Below are 26,517 nucleotides of genomic sequence, written 5' to 3'. Positions count from 1 at the left end.
GGCGATTCTATGGGCCATCTCTTGCCACGCATTCCAGTCTTGGACTTTCCCTTTTAGTTGTTCTACGCCTAGGCCAGTGTTCGTTTTGATGGTGTCGAGCCAGCGCATTCTTTGGCGGCCTCGTCTTCTTGTTCTGCTGACCATTCCAAGCATCGTTGCTTTCTCCAATGAAACTGATCGCATAATGTGGCCAAAGTAAGTGAGCTGGAGTCTGGTGATCTTTCCCTCAAGTGACATTTCTGGCTTGATGTACTCCAGAATCTCTTTGTTGGTGACCCTTGCTGTCCATGTTATCCGTAACAGTCTTCTCCACAACCATAGCTCGAAAGCATTAATCCTTCTTTGGTCAGCTTTTTGCAGGGTCCAGCTTTCACACCCATACATTGTTATGGGGAACACAATAGCATGGACCAGTTTGCATTTGATTGTGAGGCTGATGTCTTTGCTCCTCCAGATTTGGTGCATGCTCAGCATCGCACTATGGCCTAATGCAATTCGTCGCTTGATTTTAGGGCTGCAATCTCCAGTTAGGTCGATCATGGATCCCAGGAAGCAGAAATTCTTGACGCATTAGATCTCTTCACTATTGATGTTATTTTGACTGCTCCATTTCCAGATGTTGTCATGATTTTTGTCTTTTTGATGTTGAGGTGGAGGCCCATCTTTTTGCTTTCCTTTTTGATTCTTAGTATGAGATGTTTCAGACCATCTTCCGTTTCCGCCAGTAATGTTGTATCATCGGCATAGCAGAGATTGTTGATATTTCTGCCGCCAATTTTCACACTGATTTCCGATTCTTCCAGATCTAATTCCTCATGATAATTTCTGTGTACATATTGAAAAGAAAAGGGGACAGAATACAACCTTGTCGCATGCCTTTCCCAATCTTGAACCACTCTGTGTCTCCGTGTTGTGTTCAGACAGTTGCTTCTTGGTCTGTATAAAGGGATCTTAGCAGCTGGATCAAGTGTGCTGGCACTCCCATTTCTTGCAGGGCCTTCCATAGCTTATCGTATTCTATGCAGTCTAATGCCTTGTTGTAGTCGATGAAGCACATGTAGATGTTTTTCTGATATTCGTGATATTTCTCCATAATCCACCGCAGATTTGCGATATGGTCACAGGTACCACGAACTTGCTTCATTACATTTATCTATGATTGGGAAGGTTAATGTTATTAAAATGAATTGTATTCCAAAATTTAACTACCTGCTACAATCTCTTCATGTAGATATCCCAGTCTCTTATTTCAAGCAATTTGATACCATAGCGAAGTCCTTCATTTGGAATGGTAAGTGTCCCAGATTACATTTCAGTAAGCTGCATAGGCTGATTGACAAAGGTGGGCTAGGCCTACCCAAGATTTTGCTTTATTATTATGCGTTCGGTCTCAGACATTTGGCTAATAGGTCGCTTCCACCTGAGAGAGCCCCTCCCTCGTTTTGTTTTGAACAGGAAGGTCTTGACCCTACTTTTCCACTGTAAAGCCCTTCTATCAAACTTAAGTTACACCCCGTTATCTCGCATTTGCACTCGGTATGGACAAAGTGTCCAGAGTGTTTAATTCGGACATTTATTTAAATGTTGCCTTGAGCATATGGCTGAACCCTAAACTATGTATTAATAAGTCCCCTTTCTGCTGGTCAGACTGGATTGTAATGAGAGTGGAGTACTGAGATCTTTTGAAAATTTAATTCAACATTTTGGGATTCCCAGATCTCAATTCTATAGGTATTTATAGCTGCGCCACCTGCTCTGCACTGTTTTTGGGAGTAGCACACACCCCCCTAAAGCGGCAGATACTCTGGGAGAGGTGATTACTACTTTTGGAAAAGTAGTAAATCTTCCCCTAAATTGGGGAGGGGTTATAGTGGAGGTTTAATGTTAAAAGTGATTGATTCATTACATATATGTTGTGTTTTTTTCTTTGTGTTAAGTTATGAATCTATAAAAATGTTAATTGAAAAAATATATATTAAGTATCTCTAACTACTATATACTAACATTAAAATACATAAACTACAGTGTATTTATTGAGTAACTACATATTGTTCTGCAAAATTCTCACAAGATTCACATTTGCTGCTACTAAGGTTGAGGTACAGGTATATTTTGGACCAGGGGTAGGTTTAGGGGTTAGGTATGAAGGTAAATTCGTGCATAAAAGATTTGCATACATAGAGTAAGATTTGCAAAAGTGTAAATTAAGTTACAGGTGTAATGGAAAGATTTATATGCATAGAGTAAGATTTGTGAAAACATAAATCAAATTGCAAGTGTGATAAAAAACTGCATGCACACAGAATGTTTTGTAAAGGTGTGAATAAAAAAAATGATTTGCAATATTTTAATGATTTTCATAAGGAGTAAATGTGCCCAAAAGTATCCAAATACTTTCTTGGGCTACACTGTATAATCAAGGTTACACTCACTCTTTGATGTAATGAGATAAACACAGCCCTTTTCTGCAGGTTGAAGTAGTTGCAGAGAGACAGATTCGCTGTTTTGGCTGCTGATATTATTAGAGGCAGAGCAGAAAAACTGACTGTCTTCAGTGATCTTTGAACAGTGGAAATGAATATCAGTTGCATGGTCCAAAACAATGTTGTTTGGGTGTCCAACTCTGTACCACGTGTACTGCACGTCTGTTCCTCTCTCACTCTTACAGCGAAACACAACTGGTTGTCCCCAGCATGTCATCTCTGGAGAACTGAGAGGCCATACCTTTGGTTTCATCACAGCCTCTGAAATTAAACTGATATGTTAATTTTACGTCTTAGCAGAAATTAATTTTTAGGATTATGTAAAAGTGTAAGCTGTAATAAGGATTTCATAATTATTACAAAATTTGTGTTCACAGCCACTGTATAGTCACAATGATCTCTGGCATTGCTACTCATTGTGAATTGATTTGTTTCACGCAATGACTGGTGGACCTGTAGAAATGAAAAGATACTTGAGGCATCATTTGGGGATCCCCAGGCATCTTATCACTGAAGCTCCTCCTGAAGCTCATTTGAGTGCCTCAAATATCTAAAATAACTTCAGTTTTTCAAGTGCTTCAAAGCCTTTCCTTTAGAATGGGGCAGGTAGAGGAACTGTTGACAGTCTTTAGTCTTTAGACAGTTCTTGCAGGAACTTATGTGTTTTCAAATTTTTCTACTTTTTTAAGTATAAATAAATAATAGTACCTTTTGAATTTTGGGGAAGAAGAAATCAGCAAGCTATAAGTGCTAAATCTGTTTATAAACTAAAATGCGCTGTGTGCGGCACGACAGAAGCCCGCAGGGCACAGCATCATGAGCACAGCAGCTTGCATAAACTGCCACCGGTGTCCTCTCTTCTCTAGCTTCTTCAAGACTTTCTGCCCTGTCACTACAAGAACTGTAATACTGTGATTTTCTGCATATTCATTTTATTCTGGAAAGGAGCCGTTCATTCAGGTACAAGGGAACTGTCTGAACACGTTTAACCACTGATCAAACTTCACTTGTTTTTAAGGTAGGCAATGTATTAACTGTGTAAAACATTAACACAATGTAGTTTGACATACAGTATATGTGGGGATTTCTTGTTTATTTGCTACTATATGTCTAAAACAAACTTTTTAAATACCTTAGAAAGATACAATGCCAATAGTCTCAGAAATTAATGGGTACTCGGGGCAAAAATACCATTTAACAAAAATATTCCAGAAATTCTAAATATGGAGGCAAACAATGCCCACGCAACAAGTCCCCATGTGTTAATAATAATATGTAATATAGTTAAATTTACATACATTGCAATCTTCTTGTGACCCCCGCCGTCCGGTTCCTTGCACCATCATGCGCACAGACGGGCTGTCTGCTTCTATCAGTCCGCATCAGTTCGGTATTGCATTACCGCGTTAAATTTCGTAACCGTTCACCCCTCTTGTTCAAAATAAACTGTCCTAGCGGGTAAAACTCTCACTCACGGTGCTGTACTGTACTTCCCTGCCCTGTGCTGCTGTTTATCTGTCTGAAAAGCCTCACCTGCTAGAGGTCAAAAGTCTGCAAGGGATGGATGTTATATAAAGAAGGTATGAGAAATCACAAAACATAATGTAACCAAATGCTACAATTTACTTAATACATTTATTTAATAAAAATATCTCTGTTAAATAACCATAATGTTTAAAAATTAAGACTTTATTATTACAACTGTAATACAATAATACAGAACTACCACTTTAGGTCGTTGAATCAGTCATATTTCTCACTAAACACTGTGTCAAATTTTTGCCTTATTTTATTCATTTGGCAGGTAGGAGTTGATAACAGTTTGCTTAATAATCTCATTCCATATCTGGAGAATTTCTGTAATATCATAGAGCAGTGGTTCTCAACCAGGGGGTGGAACCCACTAGGGGGCCTCAGCACACTTCCAGGGGGGCCTCAAGATTATTTAAAATATGATAGATTATTATAATCTTTATATAATAATTATAATTCAACTTACTGAAAATACTAAAATGTAACAACTCCCTTTAACAGCTTGCTTTTTATGAAGAATATTCAGTTCTAGACATTTCTGGAATCACAAGTTTTAAGGAAATATCTTATAATTTGATAAGATATTTATTTTTATTTTTGATCAGTTTAATACATCCTTGGTGAAAGGAAGCATCAATTTCTTTCAAGAACAATAATGTCTTTGTGTTCTAAAAATGGAAGCGTATATACTGTATATAATATAATTTTCATAAAGTAACTTATAACGTAATTACTTGAGTAGTTTTTCAGCAAACTACTTATTTACTCTTACTTGAGTCATAATATTTCTCAGTACTTCTGCTTTATAGTTAATTATTTCTTCAGCAGCATTACTTTTACTTAAGTAAAAAAACAAATCAGTACTCTTTCCACCACTGACAAAAGGAGATGTTAGGAGACTAGACTCGCAGATGCAATGACATATTTCAAACCGTCTTGTCGTCAGGTGTGCGCACTGTCTCGACGAGCAAAGAGCCTGACAATGAGCAGCAGTCAATGAAATAAAGGGAGAGCACAAGAGGAGAGCAAGGTCTTGGGAAGCAGGAGACAAAAAATAATTAAAAAATAGAATAAAACATCACCCACATCTCTCTACCAAATGTCTTTATTATTTTCAGCTGTTTTTTTCTCTCCTTTGCAAATAAGTCTTGAATGAATTTCATTATCGTTATTTTAAGATGCATTTTGGCCGATCTGTTTGAAACGGGATGACGCTAAAGACAGTTGTAACAGCTGTATTTTTTGCCAGTTACGTTTGGATTTAAAGGGAAATAAGCGTACGGAAATTTTTAAAAAGCGAATACATAAACATGCACTATAGGGACACATATGGAAAGCAGGCACATTAGAAGCTCACCGGTACTGCACCCAGATAATTAAGAATTCTGATCTAAACATCACGTTTGCTGACTGCAAATCTTGTAGTGTGCGCTTGGCTTTAACCTCAGTCACTATTCACTTTCATATGAAAAAAAGATGCACTGAAAGTGAATAGTGACTGAAGCTAACATTCTGCATAACATCTCTTTTTGTTGTCCACTGAAAAAAGTCAAGCAGGTTTAGAGCAAAATGAGGGTGAGGAAATGATGACAAAAGTTTCATTTTTAGTCAAACTATCACTTAAAGTTATGTTAGTTTGATTTTGCATGTTGAAAAGGAGGTCTTACCTTTTGTTACTGTAACTTGGATCCTGAGCATTATATCAGCATAGATTTTGTCAATACCAACCCAGTAGATTCCAGTGTCGTCCAACTGAAGATCTTTTATAAAAACAATCAAGCCTTTAGAAAATCTATCAATGATTTTGGCTCGTTGTCTGTACCCAGCATGAGTGAATCCATCTGTGTGCATCAGAACTTCGCATGTGTCTCTTGAGTGTCCAGAACACCAGTACTTCTTGCTAAATCGGAACTGGTTTGATTTGTAGGTGCAGACAATAGTGAATGAGCTTCCAATTGTGGCTTGAATCATTGTTTTATCACACTGAAGCTGAAAACTTACTAGAAACAAAATCAGATTTTTGAACATTTGATGAATACGGATAATAAAAACGTATTGCTTTTTCATGCAAATATAAGAACTGTTCAACCTGTCATATTTATGAAAAACTAAAGTTTATGCGACTACACACTTCAACAAAGATTAACCAGGGGAATTTCAGATAAACAAGGTAAAAAATAGGCAAATGAGAAGAAAAAGAATACTTTTTTCACAGTCATGAATAAATTAGTAAAAGAGAGACTTACACTGTGCCAACAGTAGAATATATAGCACCTTCATGTTTTTTGTGTGTGTTGATGTTGTGCACCTTAACAAGTTGTGTAAATGAAACAGGATGTACAGCTGCAAATGGATAGACTGTGGTTTTTGAAGAGCATTGTGTGGTCTCACAGTATGCTGGTATACATTTTACTTTAACTAGATTGAATGAATAAAGGTTAACTTGATTTATTTTAATTTTTATTTTTTTTTTTAATTCACAAGCTGTTAATCTACACTTATGAAAGAACCCAGAAGTACACTTTTCATACAAAACTGGAACTGTTTTAATTGTCCAAGCATTTAACCAAAATTATTTCAACATAGAATCAAGCTATTCCACAGACGAATGGAAACTAACATGGTATTTGTATGGAGAGTACTGTGCCTGGCATTTACTGTTGATTTAGGCTTTTTGTGTACAGTATAATGTTGTTTCTGTGCATAAAATTTAAGTCAGCGGTTCTCAGCTGGTGGGTCGCATGTCTGTTCTGATAGGGTGGTGGACAGCAGGTGAAAAAAATGCTAGACGCAAATAGTAAAATGCAACTAACCATATAATCATGCTTTGTTAAGATTGCAAAACAAGTAGGTATATAAACTTATTGATTCTAATTAGTGTAATGAATCATTCCATGACCAGTCTGAATAAGGTGACACTGAATTATTCTTTCTTATGTCAAAGCAGCATTTTTCTAGGGATAGAAAAGAAGAACAGGTCAGAGTCTGCACTTTTACTAACCAGCCACTAGATGGAATTACTAAGTGAACTTTGACACACCAAGACAACATTGTGGCTAATGTAATCAGTGAAGCCCATCTCATCTCATGCCTCAAACTGATGTGCAGTTTTTTTCTTTTTTTTTTTCTTTTTTGGCTGTGCAAGCTTTCAAATGCAATAAAAATTAATACATCCTCAATTACTACACTGTTGTACAGTATGTGCTAATCAAATGGATTCTTACATGTTATGAAATTTAAATGCCAAGCTAAGAAAATATTTTCATTTGAACACATTTGTTTGATTAACAGCATTATTGCTAAGTAAGACAAAGAGCCATATACCATATCTCTGCCGATATTCAGATCCACATGATTTAACAATGTTCTCTTAGGGAAGCCAGGATTTTATGTTGAACCAATTCCAATTTATTGGCATCAAGATGTCCTACCACTCTTGGTTAAGATGACACTGTAACTGGATAGTTTACAAATAACATTACATTATTTATCTTATACATCTATATTTTAGGATACATTTTATATGTACTCACAATTTCTATGTTTTCTTTTTTTCTCTCTCTCCCCTTTTTTCCCCAATTTGGAATGCCCAATTCCCAATGCACTCTAAGTCCTCGTTGTGGCGTAGTGACTCGCCTCAATCTGGGTGGCGGAGGAAGAATCTCAGTAGCCTCTGCGTCTGAGACCGTCAATCTGCGCATCTTATCAAGTGGTTTGTTGAGCATGTTACCGCGGAGACTCAACATGCGTGGAGGCTTCGTGCTATTCTCCGCGGCACGCACAAGTCACCACCTGCCCCACCGAAAGTGAGAACCACATTATGGCAACCTCAAGGAGGTTAACCCAACGTGACTCTACCCACCCTAGCAACCAGGCCAATTGGTTGCTTAGGAAGCCAGACTGGAGTCACTCAGCACACCCTGGATTCAAACTTGTGACTCCAGGTGTGGCAGTCAGCGTCTTTACTTGCTGAGCAACCCAGGCCCCCTCTATAACGTTTTTCAAAATTTGAATCATCCGTTAGACTTCTCAATTCATTTAAATAGTCATGTGATGACAAATTAATGTTTAAAAGTACAAAGGTAACACTTTACATAATGTTCACTTGTTAAAGGTTTATAAAGGGGTTAATTAATAACTTTTAAGAAATGTACAAATGCATTATAAACCAATTATATGCTGTTTATAGCAACACACATAATAAGAGCAACTTTCATTCAATATTAGCAAAATGGTGACCATTTTAACTAACATGTTATAAATGCTTAATTAATACACTTATTCTATCAGTGTTGCTGGATGATTTGTTTGGCGAATCTGTTCTGTCTCTGCGTGTTCCCAGCATTCCCTTTTGTTCATTGTTTTGTTTGCCATGTGATGGTTATGACACGGGGTTTCCCAGCAGGGGCTGAGGTGCCAGCACATGGCTTGATTAGCATCACCTGTTCCTTGTTGGAAGTTAATTTCTCCCTCTATATAACTCCCTCTTGTGTGCTGTCTTGTGCCAGATTGTCTTGTGCCTTCAGCAAAAGCAGTTGTGCCTATTCTTGTCGGTCGGTTTGTTTGCTCTCTTATTGCTGTTGTCTGTTTTCTACTATCCCAGGCATCCCCCCCCCCACCAGACCCAGTCATCACCGTGTTCCGCTCTGGTTTCTCTCAGCCCTCTCAGATTAGTTCCTGTGTTATATATACCCTTTTCCACTAGCCTGGAAACTTCTGTCACTATATACCGCTGAGTAAGCTGTTGCCGCCATCTTTAACTATCAGCCTTCCAGACTGCCTTCCTAGAGACTTCCAGGTCCTACTTCTCAACGCGGGTCCAGTTATTTCCCCTCAGCCCTCAACCACAGCCCTCCATCTCCACTCTCCAGACCACCCTATCTCTGATCTTATCCTTTACCTTCCCTGTTGCTCTTTGTGGCATTGCTGTGGATTCTGTCCTGATTCCAGCTCTCCTGACTCACGTCGGATGCCCTCAAATAACCAATCTGCTTCGTGGTTTATCCAGTATTTTCCCTGTGTTTGAATCTTCAGTAAATCTGGTTTATTTTCACAGTTTTGGATTTGCCTATTCCCTCACCTTAACATATTGATCAAATTCATCAGAAGCATTATATGCCCTAATTCATGGCTATGTCTTTCTGCTACAGTCCGCTTTAAGTTTGTATTTACTGTAATGTATAGACTTATTTGTGATGTCACTTTCTTTACAAAGAATAGTTTTACCTTTTACTAGTAACCTAAAGTCCTCTGCAAAACACTTTTCACTTTTCTTCATACTCATTCACAGCATGTACCATAAAATAAAGATTTATGACCATTAAACCATGCCAAAAATGTGTGTATAGGTTTCTAATGTTGAAAACTTCTTAAAAAATGTACACTTTACATTAAGGTACATTTTCAGAGGTTGCTAATGTTGAATAAGTGTTACTGAGCATTTATAACATGTGAGGCCAAATGGATCACTATTTGGCAGGTATTGCATGAGGCACCCATTTTATGCATGTTGTTATAACAATGTTTCAATGATTTAACAAAGGGAACATTAAAGTGTTACCAGTATAAATATTCCATGTGGTCTCTCAAATAGGAGGCCATAAAAACTGCATGTACAGGCTTATAATAACAGAATTTGAAAATGTTGTAAAGAATAGTTTTAGATGGTATATAGCATGTCACGTCACTGTCACTGCTTTACATGTCATATCAACTCCCCAATTATTGCTAAATCTGCTTACCCACAATGGTATCTCTTGTTTGACTAGATTTAACCATGCTCGAAATTCTAGTTCTTCTTCAGCTTCTGGGAATGTCATCAAACAAGCAAGGCCGCTTTGAGCAATGACAATATTTCACTCATGCACTATTTATTTTTCAGACACAAGCACACCCACCCACAAAAGCTTCCTGTGTGGGGGGTATAGGCTCATAGACATTGTGCTACAAAGTGTAGGACAGAAAAAAAAAGACAGAGACATAGAAAAAGAGAGAGAAAGAGAGAGAGAGAGAGAGAGAGAGAGAGAGAGAGAGAGAGAGAGAGAGAGAGAGACAGAAAACAAATGACAAGCAACAAGGTATGCAACAATTCATAGTGGGTCATAGTGATATTTAGACTTGACCACAGAACCTGTTAACTGTTGCTACTGCTTCCGTGACGATACATCAGTTCCTCAACTCGAGTACAGACCCAGGACAGAAAAGGACTCACAGAGTAAAGAGAGAAAGAGAGAGAAAAATGCTCTCATTTCAGAAGCCCATTAATCACCCTTAATCTCTGACATGACGGAGGAAGTGTTTGTGCACATCATGCCATGGACCCCCAAGCCCAGATTCTGAAGGGCATATTGGCTCAAATTGTAAGCAAGGAAGCAGAAGGAGAAGGACCAGAGAACGGCTTTGCTGGAGAGTTTCTGGTAAGTTTGTCTTGACTAGATATGTTATATTGACAAATTTCAAAACTAGATTCCGTTAGAGAAAAAGAAAATACTTTCTAGAGAATGTGACTTATTGGCTTTAGTAAGTCAGTACTGATCTCTTGATTCATAGTGGCAAAGGGTGTCAATGTGCTCATATACACTTTGTTTTTGTGGGGGTATTTGCACCCTCTGTTAAGGTGTGATGATGAAAACAAAAATACTTTATACACAGCAAAAATACGTTATACTCCACAATATGTCTGGCCACTGAGCTAATGCAACAGCTTAAATGTCTTAGTATAGACTTCCTCTTCTCAGTACAGTGCAGTACAGCTCACTTTGAGCTTCGAAAAAAAAAAAAGGTTTTATCCATTTAAGTTTATTGTTTATTAATAGACGGGTTTTTAAGGTTGCTTTTAAAAAGTATTCTGCTACAGATTACAGAATACATGCTGTAAAATGTCATTTGTAAGGTAGCCCATTAGATTACTCAAGGTCAGTAACCTAATCTAAACACTTTGGATTACTTCTTCAGCACTGGCAGATTTTTTCACTTGTTTTAACTATAAACAAGTAAATAAAGTAAGAAAACACACTTCACTGTAAAAATACATTCTCTGAAAAAAGTAAATTTATCTTCTATTAAATATTTTCAAATATTTTTATGGGAAAACAACATTTAAATTCTCTTTAAGAATATTATTTTTGCATTAAATCTTTGCCCTAATATCATTAAAAATGTATGCTATAATGTGAATTTTCTTCACAGAATTCATTATAAAATATAATTGCGCCTGATAGCATTTTAGCTTAGCATAAAGCTAAATGTTCACATGACAGTTTACACAAGGTTAACAATTTTTGCTTCTCCAAACGTTAAAACCCCACAGAGTGTACACAATGACATCCTTTTCTAACGTATGTGGATTCTGTTCATAGAACGAGGCAGAAAATATATAATTTGTAGCTTTCTACATGATGTTAAAGTCTACATTGGTTAGTACTTCTTTTAAAAATACCCTAACAAGGCATGTTATCGTCTATTTATTGAATTTCTGTTTCATCTGATAAAGCGTTTCTAACTGTTTTTTGTCAAGCTGTAGAAACATGATGTAGTTACATGTATTTTGTTACTCCCCAACCCTGTTAATAGACTAACAGCATTAGTTAAAGGAATGTTCAGGGTTCAATACAAGTTAAGCTCAGTTGACAGCATTTGTGGTATAATGCTGATTACATTTCTCATTTATTTATAAATATAAATATATAAAAGAAAAAACTACAGTTATAGTAAGGCACTTACAATTAAAGTAAATGCGGCCCATCAGTAAATGGGGCCAGTCATTAAACATTAAATACACCCTGTTTTAAAAGTCTAGCCAAAACATGTATACATTATACGTTTTCACAAGATTTTAATGTGGTGTAATTGCTTACTATTCTTCTGTGAATACAATATTTCAACTTTGTTGTCATGACAACATTACGCAGGTAAATGTTGTAATCTGTTAAAGGCCATAACGCCAGTAAATCCCTGATTTTATCACACTAAAATCATGTGAACACGTACTGTATAATGTTTACGTCTTGTGGCTATACTTTTGACAAAGAGTGTATTTCAACATTTATGGACTGACCCCATTCACTTCGTAAATGTCACGTAAGTGACTCACTGTAACCACACTTTTTGCTTGTTTTAAAAAAAAAATGAGAGAATCAAAATGATTTTTTGTGGTAATCAACATTATGCCACAAATATTGTAGATTGCGCTTAACTTGTATTAAACCTTGAACATTCCATTAAATAAGACTTCCAACAATGTGCATCTTCTGAAGCCCTCAAAGCCACATATACAGTATAGTCATCTTTTACAGAGTTGCTTAGTTATGTCTCCACAAGGTCATACATGTGCTATTTTCCTCTTATGTCAGCTGTGAGATATTCCATGGGTGCAGTTAAGGTGACTGACAGGACGTTTTTCATGATTGGCTGACACATCCGGAGTTGCCATGTCAGTAAACACACCTAAGAATGCAGCAATTAAATAGTGTGTTGTTTTAACTACATGTATATTTATTCACACAGCAGATGTCTCTTACAGTGCATTCACATGTTTTCAGTATGAGTTTCCTGGTAATTGAACCCATGACCTTGGTGTTGCTAGTGCTACTGCCTACTATTTGAGCAATAGGAACTAGAGTTGAACTAATGTCAAGTGTTTGGTCTACAAAGAAACATTCTGAGGACCATGTTTTGAACGAGACCTTGCTCATGTTGTATATGCAGCCACACAACCTTTGCTTACAAGACTGTCAGCAAGGTACGCATGATATGTGCTATCATGCCATTTCCTAGGCTTAAAGCTGTAGTGTGTAATTTATGTGCCACTATCGTCACCAAATGGAATTGCAAAAATAAACATTGTGCTCAATCAGGTTTCTAGAACACTCACCCTGTGTCCCGCTCAAAATTTACAACACTGGTTGAAACGAACAATGTTTTGAGAGCGCCACAGAGTCACAGTTTTTACACTTTATAAATTGCTTTTTTAGAATTGTCCATGTATATGAAGCTGGGAAAGGAAAAGGAATTTTAACACTGAAAAATTGCACACTTAAGATTTAAATGTCTATTACCAAGTCTCAGGCTATAACTATGATATCACTCGTAATGTACTAAGAACTGACAATTCTGTGAGCCTTTGCCACACCCTCACATCTCAAGTGCCACCCAGATTGTATCATGTCTTTGCCATTACGGGTTCGTACTACGCTATGCAGAACAAAAAGTGTTCTGTCATCCAGACTGAATAGTTTGCTACAGAGTGCCTGTTATATTTCTGGGCAGCGTCACAGTGTTCACAGACTGTGAGGAACAATTTGTGCCTTTATACAGACGTTCCCAATCTGAATTCAAGCCAGAGGGAAGGCCCTGTTGGCCCTGTTTGTTGCCTGTTTTCTCAATCGCATGTGGGCTCTCTCTAAGTGGGCTCTCCCTACTCATGGGCTTGATTGAAAGTACTTTTAGGTGCTTTTTACACTCCACTTAACTCTGGGCATTATCTTTTCAAACCTCTTTTAACCCTGGGTAAAGCAATGTTATATTTTTAATAATAATATTTTTTATTGTGAAAGGGGAATAACAACTCTTTTAATCCTGGTTTATGAATTTTTTGACACTAACACAGAATTGTGGTACCAAAGTACAGTATACTCTATACAGTATACCAAAGTAGAGTATACAATACAGCGCTAGAATGCAATGGCAAGTTATTTAGCAATAGACAACTAATCATAAACTGCCTCAGTGCTTACCTTATTAAATATTCATGTGCTTTGTACATGTTTAGTTTCTCAGGAATGAGAATGGCCCTAGATTAACAATGTCCTTAGACATCTTTAGCTTTATTAACTCTGTCAAACTGGCAACCTGCCAAACAAAGTTTCAGTGTGAGCCACAACCAGCCTCTGCCAGAATAAGTGATTTACAGGAAGAGATACTGTATATTTAGCAGGGCATGGAAACCCAAGTTCCTTTTGGTGAGAGCAGAACTACTGGTCCTGTATTGGGCTGTTCACACAGAATGCACTCTTTCTCTAATAAGCTAGACACAGCAGCATGAACAGAACAGAAGCAGGTATCTTGAGAAACTTTAAGTTAACACATCATCTAAAAAACGCTAGTGTGAGATGCTGAAAAAACAATGAGACACGGTGCAACGGACAAATCTAGCTAATTTTTACATAGAGAACATTTGAAAAACTGTGCGGACGGACACAAAAACGTATTTGGTGTTGGAAAGACCAGCATATGTCGTGTTTTGGATGCTGGTACGTATGCTGGTGTCCCTATAGAGGTCTCTTAAATAGTTTAACCAAGAAGCCTTCTTTGGCCAACCAGCTTCAGCAGAATCAGAATCAGCTTTATTGCCAGATATGCTTACACATACAAGGAATTTGTCTCGGTGACAGGAGCTTCCAGTGCACAACAATACAATACAGCAACAAGACAGAGATAATAATAAATAATAATAATAATAATAAAAAAAAATTGAATAGAAAATAAATATATATAGAATACACAATAAGACTATATCTATACACTCCCGGTCAAAAGTTTTGAAACACTTGACTAAAATGTTTCTCATGATCTTTTGATCTGAAGGCATATGCTTAAATATTTTAAATTAATTTTGAAGACAAAAATATAATTTTGCCACCATATTAATTTATTTCATTATAAAACAAATATTTTATAAAAAAAAAAAAGTTTTTGAAATTGATGACTTGGACCAAATAATAAAGAAAAGCAGCCAATAAGTGCCCAACATAGATGGGAACACCTTCAATACTGTTTAAAAAGCATCCCAGGGTGATACCTCAAGAAGTTAGTTGAGAAAATGTCAAGAGTACATGTCTGCAAATTCTAGGCAAAGGGAGACTACTTTGAAGATGCTAAAATATAACATAGTTTTGATTTATTTTGGATTTTGTTTAGTCACAACATAATTCCCATAGTTAATTTATGTTATTCCATAGTTTTGATGACTTTACTATTATTCTAAAATGTGAAGAAGTGTTTCAAAACATTTGACCGGAAGTATATATATATATATATATATATATATATATATATATATTATATATACACACACACACACACACACACACACACACACACACACACACATAAATATATATGCATACACACATACACATACATAGTGCAAATTTAAATACAAATCTGTTATATACAGTGCAAGAGAATGTAATGTCAGAAGAGGTAGAATGTGCTGGATAATTATAAAAAGACTAAACTGTGAATTGCACATAATTATTGCTCAATGGGGCAGTTTTAACTGTTCATGAGATGTATAGCCTGAGGGAAAAAACTGTTCCTGTGCCTGACGGTTCTGGTGCTTAGAGCTCTGAAGCGTCGGCCAGAAGGCAACAGTTAAAAAAATGTAGTGGGCAGGGCGAGTGGGGTCCAGAGTGATTTTTCCAGCCTTTTCACTCACTCTGGAAGTGTACAGTTCTTGAAGGGAGGGCAGGGGGCAACCAATAATCCTCTCAGCAGTCCGAACTGTCCTTTGTAGTCTTCTGATATACGATTTTGTAGCTGAACTAAAGCAGACAGTTATTGAAGTGCAGTGGACAGACTCAATGACTGCTGAGTAGAAATGTATCAGCAGCGCCTGTGGCAGGTTGAACTTCCTCAACTGGCGAAGGAAGTATAACCTCTGTTGGGCCTTTTTCACAGTGGAGTCAATGTGGGTCTCCCACTTCAGGTTTTGTGAGATGGTAGTGCCCAGGAACCTGAATGACTCCACTGCTGCCACAGTGCTGTTTAGAATGGTGAGGGAGTCAGTGTTGAGGTGTGTGGCAAGGAGGAGGGCGGGGCCGGGCCGTGATGACGTATGCCCGGCCCTAATCGGGCTACTCAAGCCCACGAGAGGGATAAAGGCGGCCGGAGGCAGCGGTTCGAGAGAGAGAGCTACAGGCAGCTGCCCTGTACGTATGTGTGTGTGTGTGTTATATGTCTTTTGCTTTAAGTTAATCATTAAATCATAATTTTCAGTGCATCCAGAAAGTATTCACAGCGCTTCACTTTTTCCACATTTTGTTATGTTACAGCCTTATTCCAAAATGGATTAAATTCATTATTTTCCTCAAAATTCTACAAACAATACCCCATAATGACAACGTGAAAGAAGTCTGTTTGAAATCTTTGCAAATTTATTAAAAATAAAAAACGAGAAAAATCACATGTACATAAGTATTCACAGCCTTTGCCATGACACTCAAAATTGAGCTCAGGTGCATCCTGTTTCCATTGATCATCCTTGAAATGTTTCTACAACTTGATTGGAGTCCATCTGTGGTAAATTCAGTTGATTGGACATGATTTGGAAAGGCACACACCTGTCTATAGGTGGCCGCCCGGCCAAAGTGAGCGATCGGGGGAGAATGGCCTTAGTCAGGGAGGTGACCAAGAACCTGATGGTCACTCTGACAGAGCTCCAGCATTTCTCTGTGGAGAGAGTAGAACCTTCCAGAAGAACAACCATCTCTGCAGCACTCCACCAATTAGGCCTGTATGGTAGAGTGGCCAGACAGAAGCCACTCCTCAGTAAAAGGCACATGACAGCCCGCCTGGAGTTTGCCAAAAGGCACCTGAAGGACTCTCAGACCATGAGAAACAAAGATTGAACTCTTTGGCCTGAATGGTAAGCGTCATGTCTGGAGGAAACCAGGCACCGCTCATCACCTGGCCAATACCATCCCTACAGTGAAGCATGGTGGTGGCAGCATCATGCTGTGGGGATGTTTTTCAGCAGCAGGAACTGGGAGACTAGACCTTGATGAAAACCTGCTCCAGAGCACTCTGGTTCATCTTCCAACAGGACAACGACCCTAAGCACACAGCCAAGATAACAAAGGAGTGGCTACGGGACAACTCTGTGAATGTCCTTGAGTGGCCCAGCCAGAGCCCAGACTTGAACCCGATTGAACTTCTCTGGAGAGATCTGAAAATGGCTGTTCACCGACGCTCCCCATCCAACCTGATGGAGCTTGAGAGGTCCTGCAAAGAAGAATGGGAGAAACTGCCCAAAAATAGGTGTGCCAAGCTTGTAGCATCATACTCAAAAAGACTTGAGGCTGTAACTGGTGCCAAAGGTGCTTCAACAAAGTATTGAGCAAAGGCTGTGAATACTTATGTACATGTTTTTTTTTTATATATAAATTTGCAAAGATTTCAAACAAATTTCTTTCACGTTGTCATTATGGGGTATTGTTTGTAGAATTTTGAGGAAAATAATGAATTTAATCCATTTTGGAATAAGGCTGTAACATAACAAAATGTGGAAAAAGTGAAGTGCTGTGAATACTTTCCAGATGCACTGTGTATTGTCAAGCTGGTTCTCGCCTCCTCCTTTCCCTTTTACCTCGTTACAGGGTGTTCCTCCTAAAGTCCACAATCATATCCACTGTTTTGAGTGTGTTCAGCTCCAGGTTGTTTTGACTGCACCATACAGACAGCTGTTCAACCTCCCTTCTGTATGCAGACTCATCGTCATCTTGGATGAGGCTGATGACAGTGGTGTCATCTGCAATTCTTCAGGGGCTTGACAGAGGGGTCCTTGGCAATACAGTCATTTGTGTACAGGGAGAAGAGTAATGGGGAGAGCACACATCCCAGGGGGCACCAATGCTGATTGTACAGGTGTTGGAAGTGAATTTCTCCTGTCTCATAAGCTGCTGCCTGTCTGTCAGAAAGCTGGTAATCCACTGACAGATAGACGTGGGAACAGAGAGTTGGTGTAATTTAGTCTGAAGAATAGCTGGGATGATGGTGTTGAAAGCCGAACTGAAGTCCACAAAAAGGATCCTTTTACATGTCCCCGGTCTGTCCAGATGTTGCAAGACATGATGCAATCCCATGTTGACTGCATCATCCACAGACCTGTTTGCTCGATAAGCAAATTGAAGGGGATCTAGAAAGGGTCCAGTGATGTCCTTCAGGTGGGCCAACACCAGTTTCTCAAATGATTTCATGACCAAAGACGTCAGGACGACGGGTCTATAATCATTAAGTCCTGTGATTTTTGGTTTCTTTGGGACAGGAATGATGATTGAGCGTTTGAAGCAGCATGGGACTTCACACTGCTCCAGTGATCTATTGAAGATCAGTTTGAAGATGGTGGCCAGCTGGTTAGCACAGGATCTAAGACACGTGGGTGAAATGTCATCTGGGCCCTGTGCTATCCTTATCTTTTGCTTTCGGAAGTCATGGCACACCACTTCTTCACAGATCTTAAGTGCAGTTTGAGTGGCAGGAGAGGGTTGCAGGAGGTTTTGGTGTTTGTGTGAAGTGAAGGTCAGAGTGGGTGTGGGGTGTGAGACTGGGCCTTTCAAATCTACAGTAGAACGCATTCAAGTCGTCAGTCAGGTCTCTTGAAGTTAGTAATGTCTTTCAGGCTGCTCCACACTGATGCAGGGTCATTAGCTGAAAACTTGTTTTTCAGCTTCTTAGAGTATCTTCTTTTAGCCACTCTGATTTCCTTATTCAGTGTGTTCCTGTCCTGATTGTACAAGACTTTATCCCCACCTCTGTAAGCATCCTCTTTGGCCTGATGAAGCTGCCTGAGTTCTGCTGTAAACCATGGTTTGTCATTGTTGAACGTTAAATAAGTCCTAGTAGGAATGCATATATCCTCACAGAAACTGATATATGATGTAACAGTATCTGTGAGCTCGTCCAGATTGGTGTCTGAAGCCTCAAGAACACTCCAATCAGTGCAGTCAAAGCAGGCTTGTAGTTCCAGCTCTGCTTCATTGGTCCATCTCTTTACAGTCTTTACTACAGGCTTAGCAGATTTTAGTTTCTGTTTGTAGGTTGGAAGAAGATGAACCAGACATTGATCAGATAGTCCCAAAGCTGCTCTAGGGACAGAGCGATATGCATCCTTTATTGTTGTGTAGCAGTATATTTCTGTCTCTGGTTAGCCATGTAATGTGCTGTTTGTATTTGGGCAGTTCACGTGTGGGGTTTGCTTTGTTAAAATCTCCAAGAATATACGTACGTAACCTTGGTTCCCTGAGACGAAGGGAACGAGACATTGCATAGCTACGTATATGGGGAGTGCCTTCTTACACGACCTAGTTGAAACCTCTCTACAATAAAGGCAATGTTCTAATATTGGCTATGGTGTTTGAACCCTGCCTGTTTTGGCACGAAACTATCCACTAAAACAGGTGCACAGACACCATTTCCTTAGAATTTCTGACTGAGATCAAGGAGCGCATTGCTCGTGCCTCAAGATCTCTGAGTCTTGTAGTGCGGCTAGAGTTCGCAATGTCTCGTTCCCTTCGTCTCAGGGAACCGAGTTTACGTACGTAACCGAGACGTTCCCTTATGACTCAGTACACTTGACATTGAGTAGCTATGCATATGGGGCACAGAATCCCATCACGGCGCACTACACGACATAACTTCCCAGAGAGAAAACATGGTGGCACAGTCTAGTGGGATGGCGACCGACATGAGTATGCCACAGTGAGTGATCCTCGTGTTGGCCAGGAGGAGAGCACTCATAACGAATATATGAACTACAATCATATAGTATGAATTAACTCCTTATGAACCCAGTCGGGAAGGGAGTTTATTTGTAATGAAAGTGCTTGCGACTTTATGGTAAATTATAATGGCCTGAATGCAGGTGGTTGTGCAATGATGGGGAGCCCGTACTTAAAGGGAAGGGCATAAGTATATATATATATATTTGGCCAATGAATAGCAAGTGCTCTAAACAGAGAGGACTTGTGAAGAAAGAGACGTTACATCTAGGTTGTAAAACCTTGCGAATGTGTTTTGAGAGGACCATCCTGCTGCAAAACATACGTCTTGTAAGGACACACCATTCGTCCATGCCCATGAGGAGGCCATGCCTCTAGTTGAGTGTGCTTTAACACCAACTGGGCAAGTCTGATCTGCAACTCATAAGCCAGGGTAATTGCATCGACAATCCAGTGAGAGAGGCTTTGCTTGGAGATGGACATTCCTTTTGTGCGTCCTATATAGCATATAAAGAGCTGGTCAGACAGTCTGAAGGCAAGTATGCTCAACGTATGCTTGTAGTGCCCACACAGGGCATATCAAATGCAATGATTGTTCCTCTTCTGAATTAAATGGAGGAGGGAAGAAGGCCTGAAGGTGAACCACCTGCGCTTTGAAGGGCGTGGTTAGGACCTTGGGTACATAGCCTTTCCTGGGTATGACAGTGGCTCCTGAAAGACCGGGGCCAAACTCCAGACATGAATTGTCGACTGATAGTGCATTCAGGTCACCTACCCGTTTTACTGAGGCCAGAGCCAGCAGTAATGCAGTCTTAACTGAGAGCATACTCAAATCAACAGAGTCCAAAAGCTCGAAGGGGGGCCCTGCAAGTGCTTTTAAGACTAAAGTTAAGTCCCAAGTCGGGACTGTAGCCGGCCGAGGTGGGTTTAATCGTTTTGCTCCTTTAAGGAACTTTATGATTAAACCATGCTTGCCTATAGAGGTGCCGGCTTCATGTGCATAGTACGCAGAAATAATTGCCACATACACTTTGAGCATTGACGGGGTGAGTCCTGTGTCTAATCACTCTTGAAGAAATATTATAATTTCATGTATGGGACAGTTTACTGGGTCCTTGCCATGTAAGAGACACCAATCAGTGAACACCTTCCATTTCAGTGCATAGAGGCATCTCGTGGATGGTGCTCTGGCCTGTAAAATGGTGTTCAAGACTGAACGCATCAGTTCTGGCGTGTGTAATGAGCCCCATTCAGGGGCCACGCATGCAGGTTCCACAGCTGGGGCTGGGGATGCCAGATTGTGCCTTGCACCTGAGAGAGGAAATCCCTCCTCAGTGGTATTTCCCAAGGTGAGCTGTACAGCATCTCCATCATTTCCAGAAACCATGGCTGGTTGGGCCATTTCGGCACAACTAATAGAACCATTTCCTTGTCCTCTCATCAGGCATACCGGGGGAAACGCATATTTGCGTTTCGCCGGCCATTTGTGTCCCATTGCCTCCGTTCCCAGCGGGGCTTGGTACTTCGAATACCAGAGGGGACAGTGGGCATTCTCCACTGAGGCAAATAGATCGATTTCTGCCTTGCAAATATTTCCCAAATCCTCAATACAGTTTGAGGATGAAGTCTCCATTCGCCGGTATCACCCTTTGGCGTGACAGTAGGTCTGTGCCGTAATTCAGGTGGCCTGGGACATATGTTGCTCTCAGGGAGAGGTGGCGACGCGTCAGTCTCAACAGTGGCGGTGAATGAATTCCATCTTGGCGGTTTATGCCACAACTGTCATGTTGTCTGAGCAAACCAGGATGTGACAGCTCGCCATTTCTGACTAAAAAGCCTTTAAGGCTAGAATTACAGCCGTGTTGGAAGCATCCGTAGTCACCACTTTTTGCCTGACAACTTGCTCCAGCTTGACACTTTGCTGCTGGTAAAACGCAGGAGCTGTCAGTGGTGCTAAAGCAGCTATACAGCAGCGGGATATAGTGATGCGCATGCGCCCTTGGCGCCAAGCTTGTTGTGGCATGCGGCACTTCAGCCAGCAATGAAGAGGTCTCATGTGTAAGAGACCTAATGGGATGATGGCAGATGCCACCGCCATAAATCCCAATGCTTTCTGAAACAGCTTCAGAGGAAGTGTTCTCCCCAGTTTGAAATGAGACGGACACTGCAGAATGGCCTGAACGTGCCCGCTCGTGAGGTGCGCACGCCCGCTCGTGGAGTCGAGGTGGACTCCCAGAAAGGAGATTTGTTGGCTGGGGTAGAGCGTACTCTTCGCCCAGTTTCACTGAGGCCCAGGTTGTTTAGATGCTGAAGCAGAAAGTCTCTGTGCTGGCATAACAGGGCCTCTGATTTCGGCAGTAACAGCCAATCATCGAGGTAGTTCAAGATGCGTATGCCACTCAGTCTCAGGGGGGTGAGAACGCATCGATGCACCTCACGAATGTGCGAGGAGCCAGAGACAGTCCGAAGGGCAGGACTTTGAATTGATACGCTGTTCCCTTGAACGTGAATCTCAAAAACATCCTGTGATGTAGTACAATTTGGATATGAAAGTATGCATCCTTCAGATCTATTGACGCATACCAATCGTGTGGGCGTACATGCAATAAGATCCACTTCTGAGTAATCATTTTGAATGGGCACTTTATGAGTGCACGATTTAAATGTCTCAGATCCAGGATTGGCTGAAGTCCGCCGTCTTTCTTTGGAACAAGAAAATAACGGCTGTAAAACTCTTTTTGTGCTTGACAATTTGGCACAGTTTCTATTGTCTTTTTCATGATGAGATTGTGTATTTCGGCTCGTAACACTGGCGCATCTTCGGGTGAAACCATGGAAGACAGAAGGCCGTTGAAATGGGGTGGCTGGCATGCAAATTGGATCGTATAACTATGTTCGATTGTTTTTTGCACCCATTCTGAAATACCCGTTAGGGCTTGCCACACGTCCGTGTAATGGGACAAAGGGGAATTTGGTTTGCTCACTGTATGATATGTTGCGACACTCACTATAGGGAAGCAGTTGCACAAAATGTTTGTACTTTGAAGAGGAAAAGGGCTCTTTTTTGAGAATGTGTGAGCATCTATTGTGAACAACAGTATTCCTTTCCCGACAACCAGTAGTGGGGAGATGGGGAACAGTGTTTTGTGTCTCCAATCAAGCCTTTTTGGAGCAGAACCACAGGCTCTGCTTTCTGCTTCAAAGGGTTGTGCCCGTCTGGAGCGCTTTTGCTGCGCGTGCTGATACACAGGTGCCAGTGAGGCAGCAGGTATGGGGCTTTTAGTCAGGCACTGGCTCGAAACAGAGCGAGGGCAAACCAGCTGTGATTTATTCTGTTTGGGCATAAAGTATCTTATAGCCTGTGACAGCTGCTGATTCGTGATGAAACGCTCAGCAAATTTATTCACAGAGCTGCCAAAGAGGCTGGCTGGAGACACTGGAGCATCCACAAGAGTGGATTTTTCCTTATCACTCATTTCTATGAGGGTCAGCCAAATATGTCGACCCAGAACTGCCAGGTTGCCCATGGACTTGCCAATGGCCTGCGCAGTGACTTTCGTGGTATGCAGCGCTAAGTCTGCAGCGGTGCGGAGCTCTTTGAATGTCTCTGGATCGAAGCCATGCTCATCGATTTTCCTGAGGAGCTTGGCTTGAAGTACCTGGAGCAATGCCATTGCGTGGAGCGCTGATCCATCTTGTCCTGCCGCTGAGTAAGCTTTTTTACAGAGGCCCTGTGATTTCCACACCCTGTTACTCGCTGGGCAGAGGTGTGATGCCTCCTCCACAGAGGGTAATTGGGCATAACCGTTTCCTTCCCCATGATCCACATTAAAGAGGATGGCGACACTGCGTGAAAGTGCCGAGAAGGGCGCGCGTCAGGACTTAGATAGTTCGTTATGAACTTCAGAGAAGAATGGGGCAGATTTGCGGGACGCTGCCATTTGACAGCGTCCGGACTGCAGGAACCATTCATCGAGGTGAGACTGTTCAGGTTTCTCTGGGGGGGACCACTCAAATTGAAGCTCTTCTACCGCTCTTGCAAGGACGTGGAGCATCTCCCTGTCAGTGGTGCATGCATGGTCCTCGCCCTCACTGGGGGCAGCATCATCCACTGACCACTCGCCTGATGCAGCGAGAGACATGACTTCATCATTATCATCCCCAGCATCAGAACCGCTGCACGAGATGAGGCTGCCCGCTCTTTCAGAAGGTCAGAGCTCATCTCACACATAGCGTATCAGAAAACATGCACTTTGGAGAGATTGAGGGGCTCGCGGGCCATGTGCCACCACGAGGACCACCTCAAAGTCATCCTTGCAGCCCCGCAGTGCCTCCTCGTGTGAATCCTCGGGTATCAAAGAAGAGATGGGTGGGAGGGTGCGTGAGGCTGAATCGTCCCTCAGAACGAGGGTGATTCACAAGCGAAGCATCTTGAGACTCATGCCCTCACAGTGAGGACAGTCTGTCTCCATGAGAGCTGACTCTGCGTGGGTACAGCCCAGACAGTAAACGCAGCTCTTATGCTGATCTGATGGCGGGATGTGCCTCTCGCACAAGGAACACGGAATGACATCATTAAAAAGACGTGAACACATAAATGACACTTTTAGATATATAAATATATTCATTAATATATATTTATATTTATATCACACAATATACAATGCACAATATACAATTGGTTTGTAAGGATACACAAACCCTGCCAAAGCGCTGTGGGGAATCAGGATGATGAGGCCCGGTCACCAGCGAAGCATCAATCGGCAAGGCGATGTGATGTTTGCCATAGCACTACAGGGGAGTGGAAAGTCTTCCCGCGAAGATTCCGCCCACTGACCCGTGTATAGCGATGATGAAGTTAGAGGGCTTCTAGACAAGAGATGATCGCTGTTTTGAAGGAAGAAATTGTGAAATGGTGTCAGTTTCACGCCAAAACAGGCGGGGCTCAAACACCATAGCCAATATTAGAATATTGGCATTATTGTAGAGAGGTTTCAACTAGGTAGTGTAAGAAGGCACTCCCCATATGTGTAGTGTACTGAGTCGTAAGGGAACTCCCGTGGCGAGTAGAAAGGCTTACAGTTAATAAAGAGCACTTCCAAATTAGGACAGCACATCTTCTTTAACGTTGTTAAATCTGTACACCAACCTTCATTGATGTAAAAGCATGTTCCATCTGCTCTGAATAGCTGGAAGCCCAGCAGATGTAATGCACTGACCGGAATGGCTTCGCTCAGCCAGGTTTCTTTGAAGCACACGGCAGCAGAGGATGAAAAGTCCTTGTTTGTACGGGTGAGGAGATGTAGTTCGTCCGTTTTGTTAGGAAGAGAGTGGAGATTCGCTAGATGAATACTTGGCAGAGCTGTTTCGAAAGCACGCCTGCACATCTCCCTCGCCTGCGTCTCTTGAACAGCACAGCTGCGCCTCCGACTAAAATATCCAGCAAAGCATCCGAATAGTCAAAAACTGGGAAAAGATTGTCTGGTATATGCTGCAGTTTGTCACTGGTAAAACTGATTGGAAAACGATTACTAAACACAGGACAAACAAACAAAAACAACAAAAGAATTGCGCTCCACATCGAGGCGGCCATCTGCGGTGCCATCTTGATGAACTCAGAAATTCATCAGAAATACTGTGCTGATTGACCAGCATTTTTTGCTACTGGAAATCATGACTATAGTGGTCCACCAGCTAGACCAGCACTAACCAGCATTGCTTGTCCAAGTTGGCCTTTTTTAGCAGGGAATAAACATATGTAGATTCATGTAGAGAAATGTGTATGTCCAATCTTACTGTCCATGAAGAGGTCAAACTTTTTATTAAAACATAAGGGTTCCCTTCCTGACAGTTTCTGCTCAGAGATCCTATGGTAAATACTCAGCTTGCTATATTTTCTCATTGCTTGTTGTTCACATAAAAAAAATTTATCATAATGCTTTGTGACAAAGCTAAGCTGTGGTTGGAAAGTCTCTTGGTCTGATATCGAAGTGCTTGTGCTCACAGATCAAAGACATGTGAAGGAGAGCGATGGCTTATCCAACAAGCATGTGTGGCAGATACATAGACTCACATATACACAGCAAAACTTATCTAGTTTTGACAAATGTTTGCCACAGGTCTATAAACTTTAGTCTGTAAGACTTGACACGCTGGCTAAATGTTAAGACGAGGAGGCTAAATGCTACAGCCTGTAATGTCCGTTGCTAGTGTGGTTTACACACTGCACAGCTATCTACCAGCTGGTTACATTACATAAGGTGGAAATGCGTGGTGTTGAGAGTAACAAGCAGGAAATACAAAGATTATTATTTTTTTATTATTTCAATTTGTTCAGCAGAAAAACTTAAACTTTTCTATGAAAAGTGTTTTAGAAAGTAACTTCTAAGTGAAGAATTTACTAATATGAATACTTTATCGATGAAGTAACGAGCAGTGTTGGGTGTAATGCATTACTAAGTAATTAATTACTGTAATAAAATGACTTTTTCATTGAAAAACGTAAGGGATTACTCTTAATTCTTCAGTAATTTAATTACAGTTACTTCTGATGTAATTGCGTTAAATACTCTATAGACTATAGAACAATTCTATATAAAACAAGTGAATTTAAAATCGAAATTTAACGTCTACTGTTAAAATGTATGTTTTCTAATTTAATGCAGCCTCCTTAAATTCTTTGGCCAGTTCATGAATCATTTATTTGATTTTATATGATTTATTTGAAAGAATTTAAAGAACAGTTTCATGTCTATCCTTGTATTTTTCATCTGGCCGAGGTTGATCAGGGTTTTAGAAATTAATTAGTAATAAGTAGTGAAATTACTTTTCAGAAAGAGTAATTAGTACAGTAGTCTAATTACACTGTAGATGTAATTAGCAGTTAGTAATTATTTATTTAATAGAAACTTACACAACACTGGTAATGAGTACAGTAATCTAATTACAATTTTAGAGAAGTAATTAGTAATATGTAGTGGATTTCTTTTAAAAAGTAACTTTGA

General features: G+C 40.4%; 2 protein-coding genes across 5 annotated transcripts in view; one reads left to right on the top strand and one right to left on the bottom strand.

Moving 5' to 3' along the window:
* The window catches only part of LOC127420217 (complement receptor type 2-like), a 104,491-nt gene extending 98,180 nt beyond the window's left edge, over window positions 1-6,311 (bottom strand). The window contains exons 1-3 of the mRNA XM_051662270.1: window positions 6,263-6,311; window positions 5,684-6,016; window positions 2,433-2,744 (exon numbers count right to left, since the gene is read on the bottom strand). Coding sequence (XP_051518230.1) covers window positions 2,433-2,744; window positions 5,684-6,016; window positions 6,263-6,296 — 679 coding nt within the window. The 5' untranslated portion in view covers window positions 6,297-6,311. The remainder of the gene's footprint in view (window positions 1-2,432; window positions 2,745-5,683; window positions 6,017-6,262) is intronic.
* A 3,707-nt stretch (window positions 6,312-10,018) lies between these two features.
* LOC127419599 (tyrosine-protein phosphatase non-receptor type 22-like) overlaps window positions 10,019-26,517 on the top strand; it is a 41,685-nt gene continuing 25,186 nt past the window's right edge. Inside the window, exon 1 of one of the 4 annotated variants that reach the window (XR_007893703.1) lies at window positions 10,019-10,432. Coding sequence is in view for 2 of the 4 variants with exons in the window: in XM_051661121.1 (XP_051517081.1) it covers window positions 10,331-10,432 (102 nt within the window). In the remaining 2 variants the exon portion in view is untranslated. The remainder of the gene's footprint in view (window positions 10,433-26,517) is intronic. The other 3 variants (XR_007893702.1, XM_051661121.1, XM_051661122.1) reach the window with 3 other exon arrangements.

The sequence above is a fragment of the Myxocyprinus asiaticus genome, chromosome 29 (genome assembly GCF_019703515.2).
Source record: "Myxocyprinus asiaticus isolate MX2 ecotype Aquarium Trade chromosome 29, UBuf_Myxa_2, whole genome shotgun sequence".
NCBI classification, from domain to species: Eukaryota; Metazoa; Chordata; class Actinopteri; order Cypriniformes; family Catostomidae; genus Myxocyprinus; species Myxocyprinus asiaticus.
This window is presented reverse-complemented; position numbering and strand designations above follow the sequence as displayed.